Source organism: Phalaenopsis equestris, unplaced genomic scaffold, assembly GCF_001263595.1.
Source record: "Phalaenopsis equestris unplaced genomic scaffold, ASM126359v1 Scaffold000002, whole genome shotgun sequence".
NCBI classification, from domain to species: Eukaryota; Viridiplantae; Streptophyta; class Magnoliopsida; order Asparagales; family Orchidaceae; genus Phalaenopsis; species Phalaenopsis equestris.
In genome coordinates, this window is record NW_018164444.1 from 80,629,972 (window position 1) to 80,641,094 (window position 11,123).

Below are 11,123 nucleotides of genomic sequence, written 5' to 3' on the forward strand. Positions count from 1 at the left end.
GTCGATCTCTTTGACTTTGTTAAACCCTTGATTTTTTTTCCTTTTTGAGGTTTTTTCATATAAAAAAGCTTCAAGTCTACTCATGTTTCTTTTTAATTATCGATGTGTGTGTGATGAATCTTCGTACAACAGCAAGAATTTAAATTATAAGTCTACCACTATGAATCTTCTGACATGTAACGATTATAATCATAATTCTATTATTAAATTTTATGGACTTGATTCCTTCTAATTATGTTTTAAACTTCACTATTCTCTTATTGTCCATTTTAGTTGATGCATCATCAATTTCGTCCATCTATTTAAAATAATTGTAATTATCTTCCTATCATATTCTTGAACATATGTAAGAGTACATTTCACCATTCTAGCTTCTATAACAAGTTAATGACAGGCATATTAAGTTCCATCCACAAAAAAACAATATTATTTTTAACGTCTATTAAAGTTGATGAATGACTTAAACTCATCTTAAGAAAGATGACACCTAATGGTATCAAATTCAATGATCAAGCCTTAATAACAAAACAAAAAAAATGGATAGGAACAGGCTTAAAATCACATGTTCCCTTCAGCCACAATTGCCCGAGCATCAAAATAAATACATTACAAAAAATGATTTAAAATCATGATTGATATAAAACTTAGTTCGAATCATTACAATAAGAGATTTATTACCATCATATAGACAAGATAATTTGATAATGAAAGCTTTACGAATATTCATATTTAAAATCATGAATGGTGATGTATAAATTCTCATTTGCTAGTTTACTTAGCTTAAATGATTTTGCTATATATAGTATATTGGTGTATTGTAGAATTTACTTACAATTAGAAAATTTATTCGATGAAGCAGATATTTTTACGGATAATTACATGCTATTTACAAAATTAACCCTCCTATTGTTTTTTTGAACTACCAAACTCATGCATTTACCAGTTACATGATTTGGGAATTTGAAAAAAAAATATGTAAAATGTGTTTTATGTTCTACCATAAATTCTGTTATTTGAGTGGAAGCTTATGCATAATGCATATACTTATCAACCTTGTGAGTGATATGTATGCAATTGTCTAAATTCTAATTTCTACAAACTTATGATTAAAACTGAGTCGTCAATTGTGAAGAACTCAAAGACATCAAGAAAATTAAATCCATATAATTGAAAAATTTTGGGCACATAATTAACATCAGCGTTCTCCGGTATCTCTAACCGTTAATCCACTTTTTCCGTCACCGCTAATTTTTCTAACAAACTGCTAATGATGAAAGTCAGGGCTCAATGTGTAAATAACAAGTTTCGGGTGGCTTGTATGTAATTGTCCCAATTGAATAGATGAACCCCACATGAACGTTGAGTATTTTTGCCTGGCCCTCCTTCCCTTTCCCTGTTCTTCTTCTTCCTCTGCTAAGCTTCTCTCCCACCCTATCGTGCTCGTCCAACGAAGCCCTTAAGAAGCCTTTTTTTATTGTTTCCACGAATAATTTTCTGGTTGGAGCCCAATCGGTTTTCAAATGCTTTCTTCTGCAGGTCATGGAGTGACTGACGGGGGGCGGTTAGAGCTAGCGGGCGACGGGGAGATAAGACCCAAACGCTCCCCTGCGAGACCGCCACGTTGTCACGACTTTTCTTTTCCGACGATGAACTGGAGCGGTCAACGGTTTCTACGCTGTGTGAAACCAATCTCGAGGGGTGGTGGTTCAGGTAATCGATCGAGTGATCTGGATACCCAAATAGAGCCCCGAGGAAAGAGGAAAGCTTCTTATTCTCCTGTTAGTGCTCTTCCCATGTCGTCTCAGCCCAAATAGAGCCCCGACGAGAGAGGAAAGCTTCTTATTCTCCTGTTACTGCTCTTCCCATGTCGTCTCACTCTGGCGGGGAGAAGGAAAAGGAGGCGGAGCAGGACAATGCTCCTTCTACCGCTGCAGGAGAGGCTGTTGCTGCACCGATGGCCTGTCCGTGGAATCTGAGGAAACGAAAAGCTGCGTGTCAAGCTCCATTGGAGAACGGAAGGAACAAGTACCATTGCTCATCACCTTCTAATCCGCCGTTGGGTAAATCCGTTATGCGAAGATCGGCGGTCGGCGAAAATGGCCGGCGGAAGAAGTTTTCTATTTCGTTATCTCGAGCGGAGATCGAGGAGGACTTTTTGATGTTCAAGGGGACGAAGCCCAGTCGAAGACCTAAAAAGAGACCCAAGGCCATCCAGAGGCAACTCGATGTAAGAGGAAATTTCATATTTTGAGCCCATAATTTTCATTCTTGGTCGTGGTGGTGGCAATTTTGATTGTATTTGGATTAATTTTGATCTCTAATTTTGAATTTATGTTCATTGTTGTAGGACTTATTTCCTGGCGTATGGCTGTCGGAGATTAATGCAAACATGTATAAAGTAGATAAATGAGTTGATTCTTCATTTTTCTTTTTCATAGTTCTACGAGAAAATTTGAATCAACAAGAATAGGAAATAATCCTCTATCCAGAAGATGCAAGAGGGGGTATGACATTCTGCATTGTTAGAGTGGAGGCTCTTAAGAATTCTAAGATTCTGATTTTCCATAGTTATTGTTATTTCGTAGCTTCAGTTAGAATCGCACTTCAGTTTATGAATAATGTTCTTAGAATTAATATATGAGATTATAAATTGCAATTTTACTTCTCTTACTTTTTACTTGCATTTCATTCTTTACTTATTTGACTCTCTTATTTTTCTTGATTGACTTGTCCTTGAAAAAAGTTCTGCGTGTAGTGTTTTTCGTAATTCATAATGCTTGAGGATTTAATTTATATAAATTATTTCATACTACACTTCGATATGTGAAAACTGGCGTTAGAATCGTCATGACAACAAAAAGATGCCAGCTAATTTTCATTTGATTTTGTAGTTTTTTTTTTAAGATTAATTACTATTTTGAAAGAAAATTACAAAATTTTAATAAAATATTTGTCTTTGGCCTTGGGAAATTACAAAATTTTAATCATTCTAATTTTCACTTGATTTTGATTTATATATAATTTTTAATGCTTTTTTAATGATTAAATGATATTATTTAAACTCTAAATTAATTATGGGTTAACTTGCCTTAGTTTATTTTAATTTTATTTTCCTTATTTTATTAAGTTCTTAGGATTTAGTTGGTATTTTTTAGGATTTTGATGTAATTAGCTATGAATTTTTAAAGATCCATAATTTTTTTATTTAATTAATTAGGAAATCCTAGATTTATCTTGTTAAGATGCTCACTGACTCAACCACAAAGTTAACCTCAGCAGATGCTAAACTCCACGCATCGATCCGTGGTTGACTTCTTTTTTCAAGTTGGCATATGATCTTGTGCATTGATCCATCTCATGGTTCCTTTTTTGATCTAATCTACACCGTCACTTTGAAATACGTAGAAACAGATGGCATTCGTTCATCATCCCGAAAGGGACAGTGAATGAGAAACCATCCAATGTCAAATGGTTGATCCAAGTGATCCTATGCACAAAGCTAAGAACCAACGCATCCAAAAGGACCTCTAGGCTCTAAAGTTCACATCATATAGCTAAAGTTGTAAGACATGATGGTTCTCTTCATAAAGGACTAAGACCGGGCATCAAGATGAAGTTTTGAGCTTATTCCTTGACCCAAGAAGTTTGGTTTTGATTTTGTGCTTGATTTATCGTCGTTTGGATCCAACACACCTCCCCTGAGTTCTAATTGAAGTGATGTTGATTTATTGTATGAGTTTGAACAGAAGGCTCCACGAGTTGGTCTGTATGCTGGTTAAAGGGCTTGAGACGGAGGCAAAATGATGGAGGAATTTATTTTATGGATTGGGGAAGCATATGGAAGAGTCAATTTAAAATTTTGGTGATTTTGACTTAGAAAATATTTTGGTTCATTGAGGCTTGAAAAAGTCAACGGAGTAAGAGCTGAGGTAGTGCTTAATAATGATGGAGATTTAATCAGAGAGACTGGCTAAGTAATTTGAGAGAATTTTTGGCAAAGTTTGGGAAGGGATCGAGAAATATGGCTTAAATGAGGAGCTCTCGAGTTTGGACTTTAAATAGCCATATGAGGACACGGGGAGCTTGTTCTGGCTTTAAGGAGCTTATTTTGGTCCTTGGAAAGGAACTATTAGGTTGGGGTGGGTCCTTTGGGTTTGCGTAAGTGGGTCATGATGGAATTTTTCTTAGATTGGTGATTTTGGGTGGTTTTGGGTTACACGGGTGATCTCATTTTGTCATGATCTAAGATAGTTATAAGCATGGGTTTGGTCACTTCAATAGCTTGGAAATTTTTTTATTTAACTTGGCATGTGTTTTCTTGGTGCCTTGCGTTTGGCTTGGTTTTGGATTGAGTTGATTTGTCATGAGGTTGATTGGCTTGGGTTTGTCTTACCTTGAAAATTCGGTGGCTTCTCATGAGGTGGTTTTGGCTTGGTGGCTTAACTCATGGGGTGGACTTGGTGGATTTGGGTTTACTTGGGTGAGGCCTTGAAGTAATGGATTTGGCTTGGATGAGGTGTATTTAAATTTTTGTGATTTTAGTCTGATTTATTTTTTTTTTATTTTTTTAGTTTAATTTTCATGGTTTTAATAGATTTTGAATTTTGATTGTTTTCACTTTGGTGAATTTGTTTAATTTTAATTTTGATTGATATTTGGAGTTTATAATTTTAATAGATTTGCTTATATTTAACTTTAATTTGAATGTGATTTTTAGTGGACTTGAAGATTCGATTTAAATTTGGTTCGTCTTTGACATTAGTTTTACTTGGTGGTTTTAATTTTGTGATTTTAGTTTGGTTGAATTTTGTTGTTAACTTTGTAATTTTAATTTGTTGTTCAATACAAGAATTTTTGTGATGTGTGATTTAAGTTTTAATTTTGACTTGGGTCAATTTGATCTTCAATTTTGATTTTAATTTTATTATCTTTATTATTTTCACTTTGTTAACTTTAAAATTATTGGTTTGGACTTTAGTTACATTTTTAGATGACTTTATTTTAATTTTTATTTTACTTTGAAGTTTTAATAGGTTTTGGTTTTAATTTATACTTGATTTGATAATTTTATATTTATATTTTGAACATTTCAATTTTGTGATTTTAATTTGATGAATTTAATTTTTATAATTTTGGTAAATTCAATTTTCTTGATTTTATTTTTTACTTCGGTGAATTTATTTTAATTTTTATTTCAGTCTTTGAGTTTCGATTTTAATTAAGTTTTTAGGTCAATTTTCATATAAATTGGACTTCCTTGATTTTAGTATTGTTTTCATTTGGTGTTTTTTATTTTATCTTCTCTACCAGTAAAAGATGAACTCAATCTCTGTTCAAAATGAGCCTCATACCCAATGAGTTCTCTATGAACTAAAGAAAAGGTTATATAAGGAGTTAGGAGATGGAGGTGCAAAGTGCCCAGTAAGAGAGACAAAAATATGTGACCTGGGTCATTAGGTTCAAAGGGTAGCTAAAAACATTTTCAAGTCTATAAGAATTCAACCTAAGCTTCAATAATTACCACCTTCCTACGATCGCTACCACCACTGAAGTATTGTTGTCTGACCACCACCATCACTTTTAGACTACATTTACTCAGCATCCATCGACCCTGACAACTAAAATTGATCCAAACTTCAGGGAGTGCACATGACAACTCAAAAAAAGAAATTATACATATTTTTTTAAATTTCTAGAGTTTTGTTTTTAGTGCCACAAGCAACATCACCCAAAAAAAATGACGACGACTAATGTGTAATCAACAAATTTTTTTCATCTGCCACGAATCTTAGTAGATTTTTTAGTAATGTACACTCTAGATTCAAATTCTAAATCATCCAGAGCCCTAATTTTAGAAATTTTATATCAAATTGTTTGTCTTGACAAGTCAAACTCGATGATGTCAAAGTTGGGTCAATCCATGTCCAATTAAGCCCATTTCAAGTCATTAAAGCATATTTCAAGCCTTTAGATCATTAGTTGAATGGTTAAACGAACTCTAAATCGGGCATACTTATAATCAAATTAAGCCTCTTGATAAGAGAAATCCAATGAGCCTAAGCTAGCATAATTCTAAAATAAGGCAATAAAATTATTAAAAAACATATAATTAAGGGAGATAAATATGGGTCGTCAAATATGGTGGTTACAGAACTTATTTGTCAAGGAACCAAAATGCTCCTCCCCTATAAGCCACAAGTAATCACACTTTCTTCACTTGCCATGATGTTCTAAACTGAAGCCCTGGTGAAAACTTTTGGCCTCCATTGCCGCTGACCACCATCAACCACCATCTGCCAGCCATCGCCAACCACTACCGGATGCCCTTGTTCACAGCCAATGGGGAACTCTAATTGCTAATGATGTGTCACAAATATTGTGTAACTAACAATGTTGTATTGAAGAACCGACGATAACTTCTTGCCTGCATAACCGCTGATAACCCTCACTTGCTAATGTCGTATCTCAAATATGAACATAATGTGTAATGACACATTTAAGAACCAGTGTTATCTTCCAGCCTACATAACTATTAATGATCCTTACTTGAAAACCCGATGATAATCTCTGGTATCAGTAACCACTGACCACCATCGATCACCGTGATCGTCACCACCGGGCTGCAGCCAACCACTGGCCACTGGCGACCACTGCTTGAAATCTTTGTACCCCGAATAAGAAGGTTATTATGAGTATATATATTTTCTTTTACACTGTATAAACATAAATGCAATGTTCAATATAAATTTGTAACTATATTCTCTCTAAAAGAAGGGGTCCATATGCTAATTACGGCCCATATGGCGAACTAACGCCACCACAACTTCCAAATATTGCCTTTGTGGCTAACTGTCAATATTATCGTCACAGAATACGACTTTTGTGACAATTGATGCTATCGTAGTCATCAATTATGGAATTTGTGGACAATTAATGTTATTACAGTCACCAAATATGATTTTTGTGGTCGATTGAAGCTATTATAGGTTCGAAGTATAAACTTTGTGATCAACAAACGCTATTTCAATGACCAACTACAGCTTCTAAGGCCGATGGATACTATTACAGCTTCCAACTAGAGCTTTTTTTTCTTAACCATCACCTACATCCTCAATGACCAACAGTTTCTATTGCAACTATTGACTACATATTTTATGGCCAACTACAACCTTTGTAGTAACCAAATATGATCTTTTTGGCTAATTATTTCTATTATTGTCAAAAACTACCTTTTTTGTAGCCTAATTATGGCTATTATAGCTGAACTACTATTCTACATCTGTGATTATCAGATTTGTAATTTCATCTTCTCTAATTTAGTAGAGGATTGAATTTATCTACTTACCATTCCATAGTCGGGCTCTTTAATTTGGTTATGCCCATGGTTTTTTCCCTTTTTGAGGTTTTTATATACAAAAAAGCATAGAGTCTCCTCCTATTATTTTTCAATTATCTATATGTGTGTGTAATGAATCTTCATGCAACGATAAGATTTTAAATTATCACTCTATCAATGTGAATCTTCTGACATGTAACTATAATCATAATTCTATCATTAAATTTTATAGACTTGATTTCTTCTGATTATGTTTCAAACTTTACTATTCTTTTATAATTCATGTTAGTTGATGCATCATCAATTTCGTCCATCTATTTAAAATAATTATAAAATAATTATAATTATCTTCCTTTATCTTCCTATCAATTTCTTGAACATCTGTAAGATTGCATTTCACCATTCCAGGTTCTTTAACTAGTTAATGACAGGAATATTAAGTTGCATTCACAATAAATGATATTATGTTTAATGTCTCTTAAATTTGATGAATGACATAAACTCATCTTAAGAAATATGACACCTAATGGTATCTAATACAATGATTAAGCCTTAAAAAATAATGGCTAGCAATAGGCTTAAAATCACATTTTCCCTTCAACCACAATGGCTAGCAACAGGCTTAAAATCACATTTTCTCTTCAACCACAAATGCTCTAGCATCAAAATAAATACATTACAAAAAATGATTTAAAATCATGATTGAAATAAAACTTATTTGAAACATTATAACAAGATAATTTTATAAAGAAAGCTTTGCAGATTTTCATATTTAAAATCATGAATGGTGAAGTATAGCTTCTCATTTACTAGTTTTCTTAGCTTAAATGATTTTTTTTCTACAGTCTAATTAAAATTCAGTTTTTTTTAAAACCCCACAAGGGTTTTGATTTAAAACCTACATTAAATGCAGAATTATAATGAACAATAAATTGAAGATAGAAAAAAAAGTACAAGAAAAATTCTAAAAGATAGTTGATTGTTTTATTCGACAATAATCTGCCATACACTATTTTGGGGCACTCCCTTGATATTTATCCTGTTGGTTATCAGAAAAACTCAAAAGGGTTGTTAAACTCTAAGTAGGATTTAGTAAATCTTGTAACTGCCAATTTAGTAAATCATGAGGCGTTTAAATATTGAAAATTTAATAGTACGACAGCTATTAGATATGTTCAATTCTCTAAAATTATTTGATAACTTATCATTGAAATACAAATGTAATGTTACAAATGTAATGTTATATTGTATATTATATTGTATAGTCAAAAATAGCCTACATGGATTTCAAGGCAAGCCAATAGTCGGATACCTCACTTTAGTAAATGGGCTAAGCTCTCTCCCTAAGCTACGCCATTTCAGTCCAGCGACCAAGTCTCTCCTTTGGCTAACCTTTCTTCAATGAATATCAGTTGGCCGAACTCATTAGACGGGCTACCACATCTCAGTCGCCAGACATTCTTCTATCACTCGGATAGCCACGCTAAAGCAATCATCATCTTAAAGAAATTCACATATAAGCCACTTAATTTCTTATGTATTGAATGTGTTCTTTTGATAAATATGATAAAACATAAAAAATTCATCTAGTTTATGCTGTCAATATACAAGAAAAATATAAAAATATATAAACTATTAGATACAGTTATAAAATAGACAAAAAGTGGAGCTGTAGGACCAAGGCAAAGAAACATGAACATGAAAGTCGGCATCGATCCCAAAACAATGCAACGATCGAAATAAAAAGGACCAAAATGTCATTTCCTTCTCTCTTTCAAAACAAGACCAATTATTTAATTTTTATATAATGTTTACCGCTCATATCTTCTATGAATAGAAGGACTTCATGATGTAAAATGGACTAGAGGGCACCCCTCAATTATAACATCTGATTTTATGGAATAAAAATGTATCCACGAGCTCGGGAACACCCCATTTCTCAACACGCCTAAAGACGGTGTAACAACGCGCCCCAAAGACAGTGTAAGGTTGTACTTTGAATATGATGTAAAAACGCAACATAAAGATGGTGTAACAATGCATCACGGGTACGATGTAACACCTTGCAATAATAACTTACAACAGTCATACTCTGAGTGTAGTGACCTTCCCCAAAATCTTAAATATCTTCTCATAGCTTACGCAGCTCCCAACTCCAGCCTTTATGACCTACAAATATTATTACAGATCAGTACTACGACCTATGGGACCATCTATGACCTACGTTGCTCATAGGTAATGATACTCCTAAATTTGGCCTCTATGACGTATGAAAGTTATTGTAGCTCACTACCTTCTACGACCTAAGTGGTCTACAACTCATTAAGCTCCAAACTTTGGCCTTTATGGCCTACGGACATTATTGTAACTCATCGTTATCACCTATGTGACCAACTATGACTTAAGTGGTCTACATATCATGCAACTTCCAACTTTGTCTTCTATGGCCTATGGATGTTATTGCAACTCACCATTATAGTTTGCACGAACAACTATGGTTTATGTGGTTTAAAGCTCTTGCAACTCCCAATTCCAACTTCTATGGCTTGCGAACATTATTGCCGCTCACCACCATGACATATGTGACCAACTGCGGCTAACGTGGTCCAAAAGTCATGTAACTCCCAACTCTAACTTCTACGACCTACAGACGTTATTATAGTTCACCACCATGACCTACGAGACTTATTATGACTTGATTGTCCACAAATCACGCAGCTCCCAACTCTAGCTTCTATGGCTTACGGATGCTAACACAGCTCGCACAGCTCTCCAATACGACTTATGTGACCAACTACAACCTACGTGGCTCAAAACTGCTGCAGCTCCATACTTGGACCTCAATGGCCAACCGACGCCCTTGAAACAACCCTCTACGACCTACATGACCAACTACTATCACAACTTTCATCTATGGTCTTTACGACCAGCTAACACTACAATCACCGTCTACAATATTCATGACAGCCTATTTCATTCATAACAATTGACTGCAGTCTTTGTTGCCTGTTATAACTATTATTTTTGAACTATAGTTGTATATCAACATTATAATTTCATTTTATTTAATTCAAGAGGAGTGTGAGTTTATGTACTTACTTGCAATTGCATGGTGAGTTATTTCATCTAATCCTGACCCCATGGTTATTTTTCTTTTTTAGAGTTTTCACAAAAAAAAATCGATGTTTCTTCTTCTACATAAATTTTTTTGGTATGTATTGGATCTCTATCATTTGCTACGATGTTAAATTATTATTCTATCATCGTGAATCTTAAGACATGCATTAATATTATTCTAGTAAAATAAATAAATAAATAAATTTTTTTTCATTCGACGAATTCAAGCCACCTGCAAAAGTAAGATTTTTCAAGGTGTAGTGCTGACTTTTGCTATATATATAATATATTGGTTTATTGTAGAATATTATGATGTATTAACAATTAGAAGTTTTATTCGATGAAGCAGATATTTTTGCGTATAAACACATGCTATTTACAAATTAACCCTCCTATTTACAAAATACATGCTTTGGGAATTTGATAAAAAAAATGTAAAATGTGTTTTATGTTCCACTATAAATTCTGTTATTTGAGTAGAAACTTATGATTAAAATTGAGTCATGAATTATGATACTCTAAGACATTAAGAATATGGGTGTAAACGAGCCGAACACGACAAAGCCATGCTTAGCTCGTGTTCGGATCGTTTATATTTCGGGCTCAAAAAGTGTGTTCGTGTTCGGCTCGTATGTTTAACGAGTCAAACACGAGCTGTTCACGAACAAAG

General features: G+C 33.8%; 1 protein-coding gene across 1 annotated transcript; it reads left to right on the forward strand.

Moving 5' to 3' along the window:
* Positions 1-1,810: 1,810 nt before the first annotated feature.
* On the forward strand, positions 1,811-2,619 carry LOC110029637. Its single transcript, XM_020732054.1, has 2 exons — positions 1,811-2,227; positions 2,348-2,619. The coding sequence occupies exons 1-2, from the start codon at positions 1,865-1,867 to the stop codon at positions 2,408-2,410; spliced, it is 426 nt and encodes a 141-aa protein (XP_020587713.1). The 5' UTR covers positions 1,811-1,864; the 3' UTR covers positions 2,411-2,619.
* Positions 2,620-11,123: the final 8,504 nt, after the last annotated feature.

Excerpts from the sequence above, each read along its gene's own strand:
- LOC110029637 (XM_020732054.1), top strand. The coding sequence starts at position 1,865 with ATGTCGTCTCACTCTGGCGGGGAGAAGGAAAAGGAGGCGGAGCAGGAC. Across the intron at positions 2,228-2,347 it reads CCATCCAGAGGCAACTCGAT|GACTTATTTCCTGGCGTATG; the intron begins GTAAGAGGAAAT and ends TCATTGTTGTAG.